General features: G+C 43.1%; 1 protein-coding gene across 3 annotated transcripts in view; it reads right to left on the reverse strand.

The window, feature by feature from the left end:
* Positions 1-201: 201 nt before the first annotated feature.
* The window catches only part of LOC131183957 (uncharacterized), a 35,601-nt gene continuing 13,424 nt past the window's right edge, over positions 202-22,378 (reverse strand). For 2 of the 3 annotated variants that reach the window (XM_058154752.1, XM_058154751.1), the window contains 4 exons: positions 21,453-21,600; positions 13,766-13,909; positions 7,794-7,861; positions 202-7,021 (listed from right to left, as the gene is read on the reverse strand). In XM_058154752.1, the coding sequence (XP_058010735.1) occupies positions 6,988-7,021; positions 7,794-7,861; positions 13,766-13,909; positions 21,453-21,600 (394 nt within the window). In that variant the 3' untranslated portion in view covers positions 202-6,987. Of the gene's footprint in view, positions 7,022-7,793; positions 7,862-12,952; positions 13,620-13,765; positions 13,910-21,452; positions 21,601-22,378 lie in introns of those variants that run through there. The other variant, XM_058154753.1, reaches the window with a different exon arrangement.

The following is a 22,378-nucleotide window of genomic DNA, read 5'->3' on the forward strand; positions in this document are numbered from 1 at the left end:
CGTATCTTTTCTTTTATGTACTCTGAGAGCATATGCAGCAAGACAAATTTCTTATGTGTCCAATCACACTTGGCTAATAAAAATTCTATTCTATTCTATTCTAAAACAGAAGGCTTTTATAATAATATAACCATTTTTGATAAGATTTTAACAGATCCTGATGACAATTTGATTAGGAAATTGTATGGATATTTACTAGAGGAAAAATTGGGAGAAGAACAAGTAAAAGAGACAATGATTTCTTGGGGGAAGAATTTTGTTTTTTATTTTATTTTTATTTATTTATTTGTCAAACACAACAATATATATAAGTATAAGCATGAAATAACCATACAAATTGGATACAACCAAAGGGAACATTACGACAGGAACGGTAGGCACACTGGTGCTCTTACGTACGCCCCTTACAGACCTCTTAGGAATGGGGTGAGGTCAACAGTAGATAGTCTTTGGTTAAAGCTTTGGGGATTTTGGGAAGAGACCACAGAGTCAGGTAGCGCATTCCAGGCATTAACCACTCTGTTATTGAAGTCATATTTTCTACAATCAAGATTGGAGCGGTTCACTTTAAGTTTAAATCTATTGTGTGCTCGTGTATTGTGTTATTTTGGCCATGGGATAGATCTAGAAGCCTGGCAGAAATTATGGATGTATAATTATAAAATGATAATGTCTACAGCATACGAAGAGAATTTGTATAAGATGTTTTACAGGTGGCATCTACCCTCGACAAGAATTGCCAGAATGTTTAAGGATAAATCTGAAAATTGCTGGAAGTGTCATCAGATACCTGGATCATATTACCATATGTGGTGGACATGCGTTGAAGCAAAAAGATATTGGACTAAAATACACACATAGTTGGAGAAAATGATTAAAAAACATATAGATTTTAAGCCGGAAGTCTTTCTGTTGGGAATTATTCCTGAGATATATACTAGAGATGTAAAATATTTGATTGTGAATATTATTACAGCAGCCAGGATTGTGTTTGCTAAAAACTGGAAAAAGGAAAAAAACCTTTGCAAGATGAAATAATTAGGAAGATGATGGAATGTGCAGAGATGAGTAAATTGACATTTGAAATTAGAGCTCAAGAAGATAAGCAATATTATGAGATATGGAATTTATTTTACCATTGGTTAGAAGGAAAGATATGTTAGAAAAGACAATATAAGATATGTATATGAAAGAGATGTTTAAGTGGAGATTGCACAAGAAGATATGTAAACACCCCTTCAGCACATTGTAATTGTTTGATGAGAATGTGTTTTTTTGTTGTTGTTATGGAAAAATAAAAACTTTTATATATAAAAAAATCACTGGAGCTCTTGAAGAAGAGACTGGACAGCCATTTGTCTGAACATGGTAAAGGGTCTCCTGCTTGAACAGGATGTTAGACCAGAAGAGCTCCAAGGTTTTCTGGTATTCTGTTAATCGGTGAAATGGCTTCCCTCCAGAAGTTGTTGGTGGGGAGGGAGGGAGGGAGGGGTTAGGGTTCTAAGTCATAAGGGTTAGGGTTCTGGTCATAAGTCTGAAAAATGGACATGTCCCTTTTGTCAGTGCTGTTGTGACTTTCAGCGGTCACTAAACGAGGACTGTATTTTCTTTTTCTCTCCCCATAATTTATTTATTTTATTTATTGATTTGATTTGATTTTTATACCGCCCTTCTCCCGAAGGACTCAGGGTGGTGTACAGGCATAATAAAACCGACAATACAATATACAAGTTTAAAATACGAATTAAAAAACTTATTTTAAATTAGCCCAATGATTAAAATTTCCCATATTAAAAAACCCCGTTTAAAATTAATAAATTTAAACATTAAAATCCTAATTTAAGCCAGCCCCGCGCGGATAAAGAGATGAGTCTTGAGTTCGCGACGAAATGTCCGAAGGTCGGGTATTTGGCGTAAACCCGGGGGAAGCTCGTTCCAGAGTGTGGGAGCCCCCACAGAGAAGGCCCTTCCCCTGGGGGCCGCCAGCCGACATTGTTTGGCGGACGGCACCCTGAGAAGTCCCTCTCTATGGGAGCGTACGGGTCGGTGGGAGGCGTGTGGTAATAATGGCTGAATGTGGCATCTCTTAGTTAGTAGAGGCTCTCAGGAAAGTTCCATTCCTTTGTTTTGCTAATGCTGCGTATCTCGACTTGTTCCTCAGCTTCTTTATCACCCGGAGGTTGTTGACGTCTTTATCATGAAAGATGTTCTCGATTATCTCCTGGAATGGATGACACAGCCATATCCACTCCTCCAAATTTTTAGCACTAGAGGTCTTGGGTACCTTTTAGAGCGAGGTAAGAGATGGGGGGCAGGAAGTGAGTAGCTTCCAAGGTAGTAGCAGGTGTGACCTCATCCTCTGGAAAGTCTACAAGGCTGGGAAGGATAGAAGAAGGATAAGAAGACAACCAGCAGAAAGAGGACAGATTCAGCTAGAGTGGTGTCTCTTCTACAAAGATGGGTGCACCCCTGGAAGATCTGAAGGATCAAGTAGATCCTCTTAGAGAAGATCTGAAAGGAGAAGCAGCAGCAAAGGATGGAAACTAATCAAGGAGAGAAGCAACCTAGACCTAAGGAGAAATTTCCTGGCTGTGAGAACAATTAATCTTTAGGATGACTTGCCCCAGAAGTTCTGGGTGCTCCATCACTGGAGGTTTTTACGAAAAGCCTGAACCACCATTTATTTGAAATGGTATGGCGTCTCTTGCTTGAGCAGGGGGTTGGACTAGAAGACCTCTGAGTTCCCTTCAATTCTGTTATTCTCTTAATTGGGGGAACGACTTGCCTCCAGAAGTTGTGGGTGCTCCATCACTGGAGGTTTTCAAGAAGAGACTAGACAGCCATTTGTCCAGCGGAGTCTAGGGCCATGATGGTGAACCTATGGCATGCATGTCACAGGTGGCACACGTAGCCATATTGATGGGTATACAAGCTCAGCTCCGACGCACATGTGCGTGCCGGCCAGCTGATTTTTGGGCCTTCTGGGCACACCAGCAGTAGGGAAACAGGTTGTATCCTACCTCCGGATAGCCTGGGTAGGGGTGGGGGTGGGTGGGAAAGGCCCGTTTTTTGCTTTCTTCAGGCTCCTAGCCTTTCTAGAAGGCTGGTGAGGGCAAAAATGGCCTAGACTTTGTTTTTCCCTGAGGAGGTTTCTCTTCTCTTCACCCAATAAGCTTCTTCAGTTCTGATTAGCAGACGTGAAGAAGATTCTTGGATGAGAAGTGAAACATCTTCAAGGAAAAACAAAGTCTAGTTGCCTTTTTCAAAAGTATCTTTGGGGCAACCATGACCTGGATGATAGACCATCTCCATGGACATTGAACTGAGAATAGGTGTGCTCTGAACTTGTGTGTTCTTCTGCAAACTTCAAATACTTCTGCATGGCAGCCACCAACCACCTCAAGAACCCAAAAGTTCAGCATTGAGCTACATCCATTTTCTGCTATTGGAGGGACTAACCTGTTTCTCTTCCTTCTTGGGACGACATCGAATTGAGGAACACCTCAATCACTATTTTTGGTCTTCTTCTGAATGGATTGAAGGACAAACGTAATAGTAATCTGACCGAAAACATCCTGAACAGCCTTGTTCCCCTATTCATCCAACTGGCAAATGATCGGACAAAAGAAGTGAGTTGAAGGGCTGGGTAAGCTGAGCTCCTGGTCTCTTCATGCTCCCATCTCAGTCAAACCACTCTTTACCCTCATCTTCACTCAGAGCAACGTGGTTGTACCACATGGACACTCTGGAGAATGCAAAGAGGTTCTGGACAATCCTGAAGTTGGTGCTCTTTGAACTTGGTTAGTTTTCTTGCAGACCTTTCATGACCCAACTGGGTGACAGCATCTCCTCTTTCCTCCCTCGGCCAGGTCTCCAGGAACACTCTCAATTCCTGTTTCTCCTCCTAGCTGACAAAGACCACCTGAAAACTGAATTACACACTCTCACAAACGTATTAATCTCCAACGGATTCCAAAGAAACACAATTACCAACCTAATCCAAAGGGACACACCGCCCAAGAACCAAGACACAGAACAAGACAACGGCATCGCCCTCCTCCCGTACATCAAAGGCACCACAGATAAAATCAGCAAAATTCTCCACAAACACAACATCAAGACAGCCTTCTGCACAGACCAAAAAATAGCCAACATCTTAAGAAACCCCAAAGACAAGATCCATCTAGAAAACCAAGGAGTCTATGAAATACCATGCAAAATCTGCCCAGCCACATATGTTGCACAAACTAATAGGAGAATAAATGCACGCATCGCGGAAAACAGGAACGCAGTCAGAAAAGAAGAAAAAACCTCCTCCTTTTTCCAGCACTTTAAAACCACAGGACATGAAATTGATTTTGAAGGAACCAAATTAATCTCCAAAACCGAACACTATAACAAGAGAATAATTATGGAAGCCATTGAAATAAAGAAACACCCCCACAACATGAACAAATGGGACAACACCTCCTGCCTACCAGACATCTGGAAACTAGCCTTAGTCACTAAACGAGTCCCAGCCACGAAAATTGACACCGGACCCAGGATAACACACAACGCCACCACCAACCATCCTCACCAGATTCAAATCCAAACCCATCCCACAGATGAAACACAACCACCATCCAGAAGCCAGACCATGCTGGCACCACTGGCCGTTGCGCCCCCCTCCGATCCCCACACAAAGCAAGCTGACACACGCCAGGAAAACATGACAAGACCTTGGACTCGGAGCCAAACCAAGACCCGGGATGCTGCATCAAAGCCATCCGCTCAAGACATCACATCACAGAACTCCAGAGGCCACAACGCCAAAGCTCAGGAACAAAAGACTAGGACCACACCCACAAAGGATGCTACAAAACAGCCGACCAATCTGCAAACACCCACTCCATCTACCAATCAAGATGCAACCACACAGCCAACCAACCTGCTCACAGCAACACTCCCCACCTCCACCAGTATTTATAGACAGCAGCTCCGACCACGCTTTGTTTGCACAAGCACGAAGCCGAAAGCACCAGCCTGATAATGAGAGAGACCTCGTCGAAACGCACCAAGACACTCTCAACCTTACACGGGAGAAGACCCGAATATGCCAAGACCTACATACCTATACCCCAGATTTTGCTCATCCGAAGATGGCACGTGACCCCCCAAGACACTGCAACTGTCATAAATACAAGTCGATTTGCCAAGCATCTGGATTTTGATCCCGTGACTGTTGGGATGCGGCAAGGGTAGTAAGTGTGAAAAGCAGTCGTAAGCTACTTTTTTCAGTGCCATTGTAAGTTTGAATGGTCACTAAATGAACTGTTATAAGTCGAGGACTACCTGGCCTGTATCTCTCTCTATTGTATAGACAACCCTACAGCAGTGGTTTTCTGTCTGGAAATATTTCCATGTGGTCTCCCATTCTAGCATTAACTGGATTCAATGCTGCTTAGGGTTTAGTCAAGGATGCTGGTTGTTTGCAGTCATAGAATATAAAATAATAGAGTTGGAAGAGACCTTACAGGTCTTCTAGTCCAGCCCTCAAGCAGGAGATCCTCTACCATTTCAGACAAGTGGCTGTCCAATCTCTTCTGAAAAGCCTCCGGTGACGCCTGGAGACAAAAACAGATGAAGAACCGTTACCCCTAGTCCTTCTTTTCATTAGACCGCGTGACATAGCCAATCCCTGTATCCATCCCGTAAAGTCCCAAAGTGACTCTTTCAAATGGAAACCAATGAATTGCGTGGTTTTTTTTCTTGAATCAGTCGATTTAGCCGTCTCTGCTAACCCCACCAACGTTTTCTTTTTATGTGTCTAGGCTGCTGCGCGCAATACATGAAACCGGATGTGGTGTCTTCCAAACAACTGGGAGAAGTTTTCCTGGGTGAGTTTCAAAAGTTCCCTCACTTGAAGTGGTGATTTTTTTCTCCAGAAGCTCTGTCGCTGATCAGGGTTAATTCTCCCGGTCGATCCCGGAAATCATTTGTTTTCTGGATTTGTTTCAGGTCTCCTGGATCTGCAAGTGGATTGCAAAGCCTCGGTGGTTCAGGCTGCAGCTGACTCAGTAGAAGAACTCTTTCGGCAGTGGGGCCATCGGATCAAGTCAGGCCTTATTAGGAGTCAACTCCTCTCCAAAATCAACAGGAGGATCTCCAAGCCCAAGCAATAATAATTTTATAGCTTAATATATTGTCATGGCACCGCATAGAATGAAATTAAGTGCCATCTTCACTGTATATTATATCTTTAAAAAACCCTATAAAAATAAAACAAAAATACACCACCTTCACATTGTATGCAATTGAATTGAAACTCCCTGATATTGCATTAATGTTGCATTCTACAGTAGAATTCAGTATACTTACTGCTCTGGGATAGAAGCTGTTTTTCAGCCTATTTGTCCTTGTTTTTATTGTCCTGTACCATCTGCCAGATGGTAATAGTTCAAAAAAAAGGGGTCCCAGGATGAGATGGATCTTTAAGGATGTTTTGAGCTTTCTTAAGGCAGGGGGAGCTATCAAGCTTTTCCAAAGAGGACAGGGGGCAACCAATGACCCCCCGGATACTTCCCTTCCAGCTGGTCTTTGGGGAAAGCGAGGAAGCATAAAGAGAATTCTTACATCGTGAAGGACCACAAAGGAACATCAGAAACAAGACCTGCAGGGAAATTGTGGAAACAGGCCCTGGAGAAAGACAGGAAAATTTAATTTCAGAGAGAGGAGAAGGTTCCACAAGAAGGTCACAGAGCCACAGGTGCCAATGGAGAAGAGTGGTAGCAACCATCAACCATTGACGATGTCTGGAACTTGCGTGTTTTTTTCCTTGAATCAGTTGATTTAGCCGTCTCTGCTAACCCCACCAACATTTTCTTTTTATGTGCCTAGGCCAGTCTTAATGCCAGTCATAAACTGTGCCTATCAGCCAGACAAGAGCGTAGCTAAGGAAGCTCTCCGGACCCTTCAGCTCCTCTTCAGACTCCTCAATGTTGACATCTATGGATGCAAGGCTGTCAATCTTCTTCCGCTCCTGTTGAAATATTTCCCTAACATAAGTCAACCAAATCACGACAAACTGGTTTCTCCTGTTCTCTCTCTCTCCATCTCCCTCTCTCCCTCCATCTCTCTCTCCCCCCCCCCCCCACAAAGATGGCCTGGATACCATCTACAGAATTCTAATTTTATCAAAAATCTTAGAAATAATTCAGCAACAACTATTTTGTGCTCACCTAAAACAGTGTGTAAGCTTGCAGATAATCATTGATTCCTTCTAGAGAGCTGGAGAAGTGTTAGATGAGGTGGAAGAGAAGGAAGGTTGCCACTCTCTTCAGCTTCACCAAACCAATTGTCCCCCTAGAAAATCTAGAACACCACACACCCTATCTAGAAAAATGACCATTCTTCACATCTAGAAAATCTAGATTGGTGTTGCTTTATTTCAGGCACTTTAAGATGTGTAGATTTCAACTCTGCTGACCTGAGAACTCCAGAAGGAGCTGCTAAGATTGAAAAACACTGGTCTAGATCACTATTTCTTAACCTTGGCAACTTTAAGAGGTGAGGACTTAAACTCCCAGAACTCTCCAGCCAGCATATTGGAGTTGGAGTCCCTATCTTTGGGGCAACCATGACCTGGATGATTGACCATCTCTATGGACACTGAACTGGGAATAGGTGTGCTCTGAACTTGTGTGTTCTCTTGCGAACTTCAAGAAACTTCTGCATGGCAGCCACCAACCACCCCAAGAACCCAACGGTTCAGCATTGAGCTACATCCATTTTCTGCTATTGGAGGGACTAACCTGTTTCTCTTCCTTTGTAGGAGGACATCGAATTGAGGAATACCTCCATTGCTATTTTTGGCCTCCTCCTGAAGGAGAAACATAATAGTAATGTGACCGAAAACATCCTGAACAGCCTTGTTCCCCTATTCATCCAACTGGCAAATGATCGGACAAAAGAGGTGAGTTGAAGGGCTGGGTAACCTGAGCTCCTGGTCTCTTCATGCTCCCATCTCAGTCAGACCACTCTTTACCCCCATCTTCACTCAGAGCAACGTGGTTGTACCACATGGACACTCTGGAGAATGCAAAGAGGTTCTGGACAATCCTGAAGTTGTGAGCTCCTTGATGCTCTTTGAACTTGGTTGTTTTCTTGCAGACCTTTCATGACCCAACTAGGTGACAGCATCTCCTCTTTCCTCCCTCGGCCAGGTCTCCAGGAACACCCTCAACACCTGTGTCTCCTTCATGAACTGGGGGGACGTTCCCAGCAACTTGTTTGACTATGGAATACCAGTCTCCATAGCATGTATTCCAACATCTGCTTTGTGCTTGTAAGTAGGAGCCAAGCTGCCTTCTTTAGTTCCAGATTAGAGTATACGAACCTTTTATTTATTTTTTTGTCCTGCTTTTCTTATTTTTATAAATAACTCAAGATGGTGGACATCCCTAATACTTCTTCTTCTCCTCTGATTTTCTTCACAACAACCGTGTGAAGTGGGTTGCACTGAGAGAGGGGCTGCACCAAAGTCACTTAGCCGGCTTTCATGACTAAGGCGGGACTAGAACTCTCCATCTCCTAGTGATTGGCCCAAAGTCAACCAGGTGATTTTCATTTCATCCCAAAGGCGGGACTAGAACTCACAAGCTCCTGGATGCCTTAACCGCTAGACTAAACTGACTAGAAGGTTTTTTCTTGGGTTTTTGCTCTCTCTGGAACAGCAGAGGTTCCATGCAACCATGAGGACTAGAAACCTTGCTGATTTGTGGATTTTAGGATTAGAAACGGCAGTTTGTTGAAAAACCTTCAGGGACTCTCCCTCCTCTCTCTCTCTCTCTCTCCCTCTCCCATCTCTCTTTCCCTCTCTCCTACTCATTCTCTCTCATTCTCTCTCTTTTTTCCTGTCTTTCATTCTCTCTCTCTCTTTCTCTCCCCCTCTCCCTCTCTCTTTTTCTCTCCCTCTCACTTTTTCTCTCTTTCTCCCCTCTTTCTCTCTCTCCCCCCTTTCTCTCTCCCTCTTTCTCTCTCTCTCTCCTTCTCTCTTTCATTCTGTCTCTTTCTCTATCTGTCTCATTCTGATTCTCTCTCATTCTTTCTCTCTCTGATTCTTTCATTCTCTCATTCTGATTCTCATTCTCTGATTCTCTTTCATTCTCTCTCTCTCTCATTCTCTGATTCTCTCTGATTCTCTCTCTTTCTCTCTCATTCTGATTCTGATTCTCTCTCTCATTCTCTCTCTCTCCTTTCATTCTGTCTCTCTTTCTTTTTCATTCCCTCTCTCATTCTCTTTCTCTCTCCCCCTCTTTCTCTCTCCCTCCTCTATCTTTTCCCCTCTCTTTCTCTCTGTCTCATTTCTCTTCCCCCACTCTTTCTCATTCTCATTCTCTCTCTCTCTCTCTGATTCTCTCTGATTCTCTCTCTCTCCCTCATTCTCTTTCTCTCTGTCATCTCATGGGCCAGCCAGTGTCTTGGGGCCAGCAGGAAGTCAAGCATCTCCCTGAGAGACCGAGGTGCGCAGAGCACCAACAAGGGCTGGAAGAAACAGCCCCGAGATCCAGCAGGAGATGAAGCTTCGCTCCTGCTCTGGAATATGGAGCGAATCTCCATCCCCCCTCCCATTCCCTTGCCAAGTGAAGAGTGACTGGGAAGGGAGGGCAAGGGGTGGGGACAGCCACTGGTGGGTTCAGCCGACAGGAAGCTACAGCAGGAGGAAGAAACAGCCCAGGGTTCCCGCCACCTGTTCCTTCGGCCCACCTGCACCCTCCCTTGCACCATTACCTCACTGTGGCCGGCAAGGGCTGCACAAACCTCTCACTATGGCGGAGATTTACAGCCCCACCATGAACTGCCTGGCCAGTCCCATCTTCCAGAGTTCTAGTCATAGGACTGGCCTTTGCTCATCCTGGAGCAGCTCCTCCACCCAGGTGCACCACGAACCACCAAAATTTTCTCGCAGACCACCAGTAGTCTGTGGACCACCGGCTGGTGACCACTGCCCGAGACTATACTGGACAAATGGCTGTCTAGTCTCTTACTGAAAACCTCCAGTGATGGAGCACCCACAACTTCTGGAGGCAAGTCGTTATTATTAAGAGAATAACCGAATAGAAAGGGACCTTGGTGGTCTTCTGGTCCAACCCCCTGCTCAAGCAAGAGACCACACATACCATATCAAATAAATGGTTGTTCAATCTCTTCTCGAAAACCTCCAGCGATGGAGCACCCACAACTTCTGGAGGCAAGTCGTTCCAATAATTAATTGTTCTCACAGTCAGAAAAATTCTCCTTAAGTCTAGGTTGGTTCTCTCCTTGATTAGTTTCCATCCGTTTCTTTTTGTTTTGCTTTCAGATCTTCTCCAGGAGGATCTACTTGATCCTTCAGATCTTCCAGGGGTGCACCCATCATCTTTGTAAAAGAGACAACACTCTAGCTGAGTGCATCCTCTTCCTGATGATTGTTTTATTCTCCTTCTTCTATCCTTCCCAGCCTTGTAGACTTCCCAGAGAGTGAGGTCACACCTGCTACTACCCTGGAAGCAGGAGTGAAATGCTACTGGTTTGGATTGGTTCGGGTGAACCAGTAGCGGAGATTGGGGCTCGTTCGCCGAACCGGTAGTGATTTCTGGGTGGCCACGCCCCCAAACCGGTTCAAAGCCCACAGTCCTGCCATGCTTCCCTGCCTTCCACACAACCTTCCCGGCATCCCCATGGCCAGCCTGCGAAGGCAGGTAAGCGGAAGGCCATGTGGAAAGCAGGCAAGAATGGCAGGGCTGTGGGGAACGGATCTAGCAGCTTACTCCCCTCCCTGAAGCCCTGCCATGCTTGCCTGCCTTCCACGCTGCTCTGGGGCTGAGAGGGGCGGCGCCACCATGATGGTGCTCCAGGAGGACAAGCTGATGTCCTGAACGGTGCTGCACATGCGGTGTCCCCCTGAAGCACCACTGCCACTGTTCGCTTTTTTTTTTTTTGGAAAATTTTCATTTATTTTTAAATATAAAATAAAAAAAACCTCATCAAATCAATTCCATTACAACGTGCTGTAAGGGTGTTAACATATCTTCCTGTGCATTCACAAAATAATCATCTCTTCCATACATACATCTTATACTCATTTTTCCTAACATATCTTTCCATTTAACCAATTATAGAATAAATCCCATATTTTATAACATTGTTTGTCTTCTTATTCTCTAATTTCAAATGTTAATTTACTCATCTCTGCACATTCCAACATTTTTCTAATTATTTCATCTTGCAAAGGTAACTTTTCATTTTTCCAATTTTTTGCAAATACAATCCTAGCTGCTGTAATAATATTCACAATCAAATATTTTATATCTCTAGTATATATCTCCGGTATAATTCCCAACAGAAAGATTTCTGGCTTAAAGTCAATGTGCTTTTTAATCATTTTTTCCAGCCACGTGTGTATTTTAGTCCAATATGTTTTAGCTTCAGTGCATGTCCACCACATGTGGTAATACGATGTCGACAGCATTTAAAGAGAATTTGTATAAGATGTTTTATAGGTGGCATCTACCCCTGACAAGAATTGCCAGAATGTCTAAGGACAAATCTGAAAAATGTTGGAAATGTCATCAGATACCTGGCCACTGTTGGCTTTTGCTTCGCGGCAGGAGAAGGAAGAAAGTGAACGATGGCACTGCGGTGATGTTCAGGAGGGCAGCGGGCATCCTGGGTCTGCTGCATATGCACCTGCTCCGTTTCTGCAAAGGCAGAGCCCCCCAAAACAGGGCGATACAAAGAGAGGAAGGGGATGCTGCGGAAAAGGCTGCCTTCCACCCAGGCCCGCGGGCCTCCTGTGTCTGCTTCATGGGGCTTGGGGCTCCGAAGCAGTCCACTGGCTTCCCATCGGCCACCTGTCTGCTCTCTTTGCAGATTGGCCCAGCCGACTGCCGGCACCACTCCAGGAAGTCAGCCCGTGGAGTTGCTTTCAGCCAGTGAAGAAGTAGAGTGAGAGACCGGAAGCTGCCAGCCGGGTGGCAGCTCCTGTGTGGGGAGAGGGCCAGGCTCAGCCGCACCACCACAGAGCCTGCGATGCTTTCCCTTTGGCCTGGGCAGTGGTGCTTACCCGGATGGGCCAGTGTAAGGACCAGGTTGCTGCACTTGTAGTCACACAGCTGGATGGTGCGGGACATGGCATGGGTGGAAAGGCCAATGCAGCCCCTGCTGAGGTCGCCCTGGCCAAGCAATCACCACCCCTCCCTAGCAACAGGCACATTGGGCCCACCTTGCCCGCCTCCTCCATGCGCTGCGCGTGTAAGGGGGCCGCCGCTGCCGCCTCTCTCACTGTCCTCCCTCCCTGCCTGTCTGCAGACCTTCACCTGCCCTCCTGGAGCACTGCCGCCGTTCGCTTTCTTCCTTCTCCTTCTGTGAAATGAAAGCAAACAGCGGCGGTGGTGCTTTGGGAGGACAGGTGGAGGTCTACAGCTAGGGAGGGAGGGAGAGCGGTGGGTTGTTCCAGGAAGGGCCTGGCATTTCCCTCAGCTACAAACGCTGAGGTCAGAAAATCATGTTAAAGGGCCAGTTACTGGTTGTATGGAAGGGAAATGAACTGAGCATGGAACAGAGAGACCAGGATGAGGCTAACTGCATCATCCTGCCATGGCCAGCCTTTGAAGTCTTCAGCTCCGTATGCAGCGCCAATGGAAGCTTGGTGGGTTCAGGTGAGGACTAGCGCGCACCCCAACCCTGAGGCATTGGAGACAAACTAAAAGGCGCTCATTTCCCCGTCGCTCCAGGGTTCAAACCCTCCCCCTAAGTAAATGTGACAGGTGACAGAGAGTCCTGTGCAAGTTCTGAGAAAGCCAGCTTTTGGGTTCCCGGGCCCCGTTTAAAGCCCTTTGGCCTCAGGAGTTTTACAGGAAGTTTAGAATCGGACTGGCCACCAAGGAGGAAAGAGCTGAGCTTCCCAATCGTTCTTTAGGCAGCCTTGGGCATACTTAAAAAAGGAACCTTCTGCCCGGGTGCTTCTGTCGACTTTCCCACATCCCACCTATTGCTCCTTCTCAATCCGCCTGGACTTTTCCCCGCGCTCTCTCCGTCCTACGCTCAGTTCGTTTCCCTTCCACGCAACCATCAATAGCTCACCCTTTAACACGATTTGTAGACCTCAAATCTCAGTGTTTGCACCTGAGGGAAATGCCAGGCCCTTCCAAGCGCAGCGCATGGAGGCAGCGGGCAAGGGAGCGCCAAGATGGAAGGGCTACTTCCACTGGCCTGCCCAGGTAAGCGCCGCCGCGCAGGCCGAAGGGAAAGATCTGCAAAGAGAGTAGACAGGTGGCCGGGTGGGAATCCAGAGGGCTGCTTCGGAGCTCCAACCCCGCGGAGCCGGCATGGGAGGCACAGGTGGAAGGCGGCCTTTTCTGCAGCATCCCCCTCCCCTCTTTGGATTGCCCTGCGGGGATGGGGGGCTCTGTCTTTGCAGAAACGGGGCAGGCAGCTTGTACGGAGGATTGGTGGGGGGGGATGCATTGCCCTCCGGGATGGGGAGTGAGGCAAGAGAAGGCTCCGAGGTTCACTTGGGCAGTCAGTCCAGAGGGAAATTCAAAGCGTTGGGGGCTTCAGAAGGGCAGAATGTGCTTCAGAATGTGCAGCTCCTGGCTCTAAGAGTGAGTGACATGTGTGATGTCAAGTTGGCCACAGCCACCAAGCCACGTCCACCAAGCCACACCCACAGAACCGGTAGCTACAATTTTTAGATTTCACCACTGCTTGGAAGCCACTCGCTTCCTGCCCCCCCGTCTCTTACCTCGAAGGGGTGTTGTAAAAGGTATCCCAGACCTCGAGTGCTAAAGATCTGTATGAGGGGATACAGCTGAGTCATCCATTCCAGGAGAACATCGAGAATGTCTTGCATGATAAAGACGTGGCCAACCTCCGGGTGATACAGAAACTGAGGAACAAGAGTCGAGATACGGAGCATTAGCAAAGCAAAGAAAGGGAACTTCCCTGAGAGCCTCAACTAAAAGATGCCACTTTCACCCATTACGGGGAGAGAAAAAGAAAATGCAGTCCTCAGTTAGTGACCACTGATAGTCACAACAGCACTGAAAAAAGGGACACGTTCATTTTTCACACTTATGACCATTATAACATCCTCACGGTCATGTGATCAAAATTTGGGTACTTGCCACTCCATATTTTTCTACTGTTGACCTCACCCCATTCCTTTTTTTTAAAAAAAATTTATTTTATTTTATAGACAAACATACATTTAAAACATCAGCAATTCCTTGTGACATCTTGGTGTTTTCTTCCTTGCTCCCTCTTTTGTTGTTTCTTCTTTCTTCACTCCAATTTAAACTATTACCATTTTTCCACAGATACATTATTATCATTTTCTTACATAATTATCCATTGCTCATCTATACCTTTCTTCTAACCAATGATAAAATTTATCCCATATCTTAAAATATTCTGAATCCTCTCTTTCTTTAATCATCAAAGTTAATCTGTTCATTTCTGCACAGTCTAAAACTTTTCTAATAATTTCTCCTTCTAGGGGTATTTTCTCTGCTTTCCAATTTTGTGCAAAAACAATTCTTGCTGCTGTAATTACATGTATAATCAAATATTTTCTTTACTAATTTTCTCTGGTAGGATCCCCAATAAAAACACCTCCCATTTTGAATCAATATGTTGTTGGGTCATTTCTTCTAACCAACCCTTTATTTTCTCCCAATAGTTTTTGGCTTCCGGACATGTCCACCACATATGATAATAAGATCCTGGTAACTGATGACATTTACAACATTTAGTTGATTTATCTTTAAAACTTTTTGCCAGTTTCTCAGGTGGCATATGCCATCTATGAAACATTTTATATTGATTTTCTTTAGATGCAGTGGACATTGTTAATTTATAATTCCTCTCTCATAGCTGTTGCCATTTGTCTAGGTCTACTGAATATCCATAATTTTTAGCCCAAGCTATCATAGTTTCCTTTACTTGTTTCTCTTCTAACTTAATCCCCAACAAAAAGTTATAAATTATTTTGATTAATTTGTCCTCCGTTCCTGTGAGAATCCTATCCAGCTCTGTCTTTTCTAAATAAAAAACATAGAGTTTAACTTTTTTCTGATATCTTGCTTGTATTTTCATATATATATATATATATAAAATAGAATAGAATAGAATAGAATAGAATAGAATAGAATAGAATAGAATTTTATTGGCCAAGTGTGATTGGACACACAAGGAATTTGTCTTGGTGCATATGCTCTCAGTGTACATAAAAGAAAAGATATGTTCATCAAGGTACAACATTTACAACACAATTGATGGTCAATATATCAATATAAATCATAAGGATTGCCAGCAACAAGTTATAGTCATACAGTCATAAGTGGAAAGAGATTGGTGATGGGAACTATGAAACGATTAATAGTAGTGCAGATTCAGTAAATAGTCTGACAGTGTTGAGGAATTATTTGTTTAGCAGAGTGATGGCCTTCGGGAAAAACTGTTCTTGTGTCTAGTTGTTCTGGTGTGCAGTGCTCTATAGCGTCGTTTTGAGGGTAGGAGTTGAAACAGTTTATGTCCAGGATGCGAGGATCTGCAAATATTTTCACGGCCCTCTTCTTGATTCGTGCAGTATACAGGTCCTCAATGGAAGGCAGGTTGGTAGCAATTATTTTTCTGCAGTTCTAATTATCCTCTGAAGTCTGTGTTTTTCTTGTTGGGTTGCAGAACCGAACCAGACAGTTATAGAGGTGCAAATGACAGACTCAATAATTCCTCTGTAGAATTGGATCAGCAGCTCCTTGGGCAGTTTGAGCTTACTGAGTTGGCAGAAAGAACATTCTTTGTTGTCCTTTTTAATGATGTTTTGATGTTAGCTGTCCATTTGAGATCTTGCGATATGATAGAACCTAGAAATTTGAAGGTTTCTACTGTTGATACTGTGTTGTCAAGTATTGTGAGAGGTGGAAGTATGGAAGGGTTTCTCCTAAAGTCTACCACCATTTCTACGGTTTTGAGTGTGTTCAGTTCCAGATTGTTTTGGTTGCACCACAAGGCTAGTCGTTCGACCTCTCGTCTATATGCGGATTCGTCATTGTCTCGAATGAGACCAATCACTGTTGTGTCATCTGCGAACTTCAGTAGCTTAACAGATGGATCATTGGAGATGCAGTCATTGGTATACAGAGAGAAGAGAAGTGGGGAGAGCACACAGCCTTGGGGGGCCCCTGTGCTAATTGTACAGGTATTTGATGTGATCTTGCTTAGCTTCACCTGCTGCTTCCTGTTTGTTAGGAAGCTTGTGATCCACTTACAAGTCTGTTCCAGTACCTGTAGCTGGTTTAGCTTAGTTAGAAGAATGTCTGGAATGATGGTATTGAATGCTGAACTAAAGTCTACAAAAAGGACCCTTGCATACGTATATATATATGTAGGTCTTTGGTTATTCGGGTTTTCTCCCACGTAAAATTGGAAGTGTCTTGGCGACGTTTCGACAAAGTCTCATTCGTCATCTTCAGGCTTCAGCTTCGTGCTTCCCACATTGCTCCCAGAAGCACAAAGCTGAAGCCTGAAGATGACAAATTAGACTTCGTCGAAACGTCACCAAGACACTTCCAATTTTACATGGGAGAAAACCTGAATAACCAAAGACCTACATACAAACACCCGCGAAAACCTCAGAAAACATATATATATATATATATACACACACACACACATATATACACATATATACATACATACATACACCAATCTAACTCAATCCCATTCTTCCAAATTTTGTTTCTGCTTCAGTTCCCCCATCTGTTTTCAAGTCCTCATACCCAATAATATTACTAAGATTAAAAGTACTTGGATGTATTAAGGCCTCCGTTGTTGATAACCATGTTGGAATTTTCATATATTATTTCATATATTATTTATCTCTGACCTTCTCCCATGCCAATAGCAGTGTATTTCTTATATAATGTGTATGAAAGTATGTGTGTATCTTACTTCTCCCATACCATAAAAAGGCATGCAATGCCTAGTTGCAAATCATGTCCTTTCAAAGTCAGTAATCTTGTATTCCTTAATTCCATCCATTCCTTCATCTGCTGCCTGGTAATATAGTTCCCAATTTGGCAGTCCAAATCCTCCCCTTAACCTCATATCCTGTAACATCTTTAGACTAATTCTAGCTTTTTTCATTTGCCATATAAATCTTCTTGTTATCTTGTTAAGATGTTGAAAATAAGTTTTTTCAAGTTTTATCGGTACTGTGTGAAATAGATATAATAGTCTTGGTAATATGTTCATCTTTATAATTGCTATTCTCCCCATGAGTGAGAGTTGCGAGTTTTTCCATTTCTCCAAATCCTTCTCAATTTGATCTTTTAGTTTATAAGAATTATCTTCTTTTATCATTACACATTTTGATGTTAAATATATTCCTAAGTATTTCACTTTTTTCACCACTTGAATATCCAACCTATTATCTCTCTTTTCTGTTTTTCTGTCATATTTTTCACCAGTATTTTTGTTTTTTCCTTGTTTATTTTTAAGCCAGACACTTTCCCATAAGCCTCTATTTGTTTTAATAGTTCAGAAATCGATATAAGTGGTTCTTCCAGAATAAATACTAGGTCATCAGCAAAAGCTTGCCGTTTATATTCTTCTTTTTAAATTTTCATTCCTTTTATGTTATCATTTCATCTGATATTCCTGTTTAAAACTTCTAATGTCAAAATAAATAGCAGTGGACAACCTTGCCTTGTACCTTTCCTGATTTTAACATTTCCTGTCATTTCTCCATTTATCATTATCTTAGCTGACTGTTTCTCATAAATTGTTTTTATAATATTTATGAATCTCTCCCCAAAGTCCATTGTCTTCAATTGTTTTATCATAAATTGCCAATTACGTTGTCAAAAGCTTTTTGTGCGTCTAAAAATATCATTGCCATTTGTTTCTCTGGATGTGATTTATAGTACTCCAACGCGTTTAATATTAACCTCGTGTTATCTCTAATTTGTCTCTTAGGTAAGAAACCATTTTGATCTATATGAATAAATTCATTGAACAGCCTTTTTAATCTGTTTGCCATTATTGAAGCAAAAATCTTATAGTCCACATTTAATAGTGAAATTGGTCTACTGTTTTTTATCAGTTGTAGGTCTGCATCTTCTTTAGGTATAAGTGTTACATATGCCTCTCTCCATGAATGTGGCATTCTTTCTTGGTCTAGAAGTTCATGGGTCCTTGAGTGGCGCAGACTGCTAAACAGTCTGTTATTAACAACAGCTGCCTGCAATTATTGCAGGTTCAAGTCCCACCAGGCCCAAGGTTGACTCAGCCTTCCATCCTTTATAAGGTAGGTAAAATGAGGACCCAGATTGTTGGGGGCAATAAGTTGACTTTGTATATAATATACAAATAGGATGAAGACTATTGCTTAACATAGTCTAAGCCGCCCTGAGTCTTCGGAGAAGGGCGGGATATAAATGTAAATAAATAAATAAATAATAATAATAAATAATTATACAGTTCTAGTATTACATTACTCATTATTTCTTGAAAGATTTTATATATATATATATATATATATATATATATATATATATATATATATATATATATATATATATATATATATATATATATATATTATTTAAATTTTTATACCGCCCTTCTCCCGAAGGACTCAGGGCGGTTCACAGCCAGATAAAAAATACACAATACACTATAAATACGATTAAAACACAATTAAAAAACTTATTAAATTGGCTAAGATTAAAAATTTAGAATAAAAACCCATTAAAAACCCATAGATTTAAAAACTAACCCAGTCCAGCGCAGATGAATAAGTGAGTTTTAAGCTCGTGGCGAAAGGTTCGGAGGTCCGGAAGTTGACGGAGTCCTGGGGGGAGTTCGTTCCAGAGGGCGGGAGCCCCCACAGAGAAGGCCCTTCCCCTGGGCGTCGCCAGACGACACTGTCGCGCCGACGGCACCCTGAGGAGTCCCTCTCTGTGAGAGCGCACGGTATGTAGGTAATATAGTTCCACTGGTATGTCATCCGGTCCCGGTGCCTTCCCATTTTTTTTCTTTTGATTGCTTCAGTCAATTCCATCACTGTTATTCTTCTAACAATGCCTTTGGTTGTTCAGATATTTTTGGTAAATCTGAATTTTCTAAATATTTTATTGTCTCTTCCTCCAAAATGTCCTCTTGACAGATCTCTCCCCATTCCTAAGAGGTCTGTAAGGGGCGTGCATAAGCGCACCAAAGTGCCTACCGTCCCTATCCTACTGTCCCCATTTATTCATATCCATTTCCTGTATTCATAATCATGTTTATACTTATATCTCTTATCTTATACATGCTTGACAAATAAATAAATAAAAATAAAAAATAAAAATAGAGTTGGGGACAAAGAGATCAGTAATCTCAAGTTTCTTTGCTTGTCTTCATTCCTAAGTGGGTTCTTGACTCTCCACCTATTAGGTTATCTGAGGGGTCCTTGGTGCTGTCTAAGTGTGTTTTTTTTGTTGCAGATGTTTCATGACCCAACAAGGTAACATCATCAGTGCTAGAAGAGTTAGGCTTAGAATTAGGCTTAGATAACCCCCCTTCTAGCACTAATGATGTTAACTGGTTGGATCACCAGACTCAGTAAACACCAAGGACAACCATAGTCCTCCTTCCCCTTCTCGTCCTCCTCTTCCTCTTCCTCCTCCTCTTCCTCTTGATATTAATTGATTGGGTAATGAAATGTCTGCAAAAAAACAGCCAAGCTCATAGAGCACCAAGGACCTCATAGTCCTCCTCCTCCCTCTTCCTCTTCTTCTCCTCCACTCCACAAACCCCACTCCTTTCTAGCCTTGATGAGGTTACCTAGTTGGGTGATGAAACGCCTGCAATAAAACCACCAAGCTTAGAGAGCACCAAGGACCCCACAGTTCAAACCTGGACTACAAATATTCTCTTCTATTGGTCTTAATTAATTAAATTTCTACACCGGCCATCTGAGCTAATTGACACTGGGCAGTTTACAACAACGTAATAAAACAATGTAACACATAAAAAAAACACAGATTAAAAATATGTAAAATAAGATAATGACACACAGTACTCAGTTGAGTATTCGCCTTTGCTTGTTCCTATCATGTATTTTCTTAAATCAAACTCTTTTTTTTTAGTTATTTCTCTAAGCCACCCAGAATCACCCTGATATGAGTTTTCTTAAGAAATGAATGAAGGAATCAATAAAAACCTGAATGAATGGATGGATGAATAAAGGAATGAGTAAATGAAGGAATAGATGAATAAATAAATACATGAATGGATACATGAATGAATTAATTAATGAATAGATGAACTGATGAATGAAAGGATGGATGGGTAGATAGATGGATGGGTGGGTGGATGGATGGATGGATGGATGGATCTCAAGATCTCAAATGGACAGCTAACATCAAAAACATCATTAAAAAAGGACAACAAAGAATGTTCTTTCTGTGCCAACTCAGTAAGCTCAAACTGCCCAAGGAGCTGCTGACCCAATTCTACAGAGGAATTATTGAGTCTGTCATTTGCACCTCTATAACTGTCTGGTTCGGTTCTGCAACCCAACAAGAAAAACACAGACTTCAGAGGATAATTAGAACTGCAGAAAAAATAATTGCTACCAACTTGCCTTCCATTGAGGACCTGTATACTGCACGAATCAAGAAGAGGGCCGTGAAAATATTTGCAGATCCCTCGCATCCTGGACATAAACTGTTTCAACTCCTACCTCAAACGATGCTATAGAGCACTGCACACCAGAACAACTAGACACAAGAACAGTTTTTTCCCGAAGGCCATCACTCTGCTAAACAAATAATTCCCTCAACACTGTCAGACTATTTACTGAATCTGCACTACTATTAATCGTTTCATAGTTCCCATCACCAATCTCTTTCCACTTATGACTGTATGACTATAACTTGTTGCTGGCAATCCTTATGATTATATTGATATATTGATCATCAATTGTGTTGTAAATGTTGTACCTTGATGAACGTATCTTTTCTTTTATGTACACTGAGAGCATATGCACCAAGACAAATTCCTTGTGTGTCCAATCACACTTGGCCAATAAAATTCTATTCTATTCTATTCTATACATGATAAAGATAGATGGAAGGATGTATGGATGGGTGGATGAATAGGTGGATACATGATAGAGATGGATGGATGGATGGATGGATATCAAAGCTGTTCTGGTGAGGAAGCCCACACCTTCTCCCTTCAGTGGGGCATTTTTGGGGGGTTTGCTCCAATTTCATCCCCCACCAATTTTCCCACTGCCTCCCTACAACCAGGGCATTCCTGCTCTTGATGGGGAGACCCCTCCCCCGAGGGTGACTCTTCTGCTCAGCCCCTTCCCCCTTTCCTCAGGCGTGGCCCATCTCTAAATCAAAGGAAAGCAGAGCTGCTGGTGGAGGGCTTACCGCAATGGGCATGGTTGACTTGCTGTTTCTCCTCCCAATGGCTTCGGTGCTAGGATCTTGGTCCTGAAGCCTTTTGAGGAGGGGCTTCATGATCTTCATGTTGGCATAAGGGTCTTCAGCCAGCGCCCCCCATAGCTCCTTGGCACTTCTGCGCAGGTGAAAAAATAGATTGTGGGAAAAATCAGATTCTTTCCCCATTCCTGAAGAGACGGACAGTCCAGATAGATTAACCGCCCCCCCCAATGGTAGAAAGGATTAGAAAACCAATGGCCAAATGAACCACTTTAATGCAGGAAAAATATACTGTGTATATACAGGCAGTTCTCGACTTGCAACCATTTGTCTAGTAGCCATTCAAAGGAACAGCGGCATTGAAAAAAGAGACATGCCCAGTTTTCACCCTTTTCAGCATCAGACGCTTGGCCACTGGTTCAAATTTATGACCGTTGCTGTGTCCCAAAGTCAAGCGATCACATTTAGCGACCTTCTGACAAGCAAAGTCAATGGAGAAGCCAGATTCATTTAACAATCATGTTTCTAACTTGAGAGCTGCAGTGATTCACTTAAGAAATGTGACAAGAAAAGTTGAAAAATATCTTTAAAAAGTCATTCCCATCTCCTCCCTCCTCCTTCCCTCCCTCTCTCCTTCCTTCTTTCCTTCGTTCCTCAACAACTGTTTTTTACTCAACAACTGCAGTGGTTCACTTAACAACCGTGGTAAGAAAGCTCGTAAAACGGGGGGAAATCCACTTAACAACTGTCTTGCTTCAGAACAGAAATGTTAGGCTCAGATGTGTCATAAGTCGAGGACCACCCATATATTTCTCTAGGTTGGTATTTGCTCCTGTGAAGGAGCAAAGGTTGCCAACTGATCCGACTGCAGGCAGCCTATGTTGCTCCTGGGCCTTTGCAGCTTTTTATCTGCA

This window comes from Ahaetulla prasina, chromosome 12 (assembly GCF_028640845.1).
Source record: "Ahaetulla prasina isolate Xishuangbanna chromosome 12, ASM2864084v1, whole genome shotgun sequence".
Taxonomy (NCBI): Eukaryota; Metazoa; Chordata; class Lepidosauria; order Squamata; family Colubridae; genus Ahaetulla; species Ahaetulla prasina.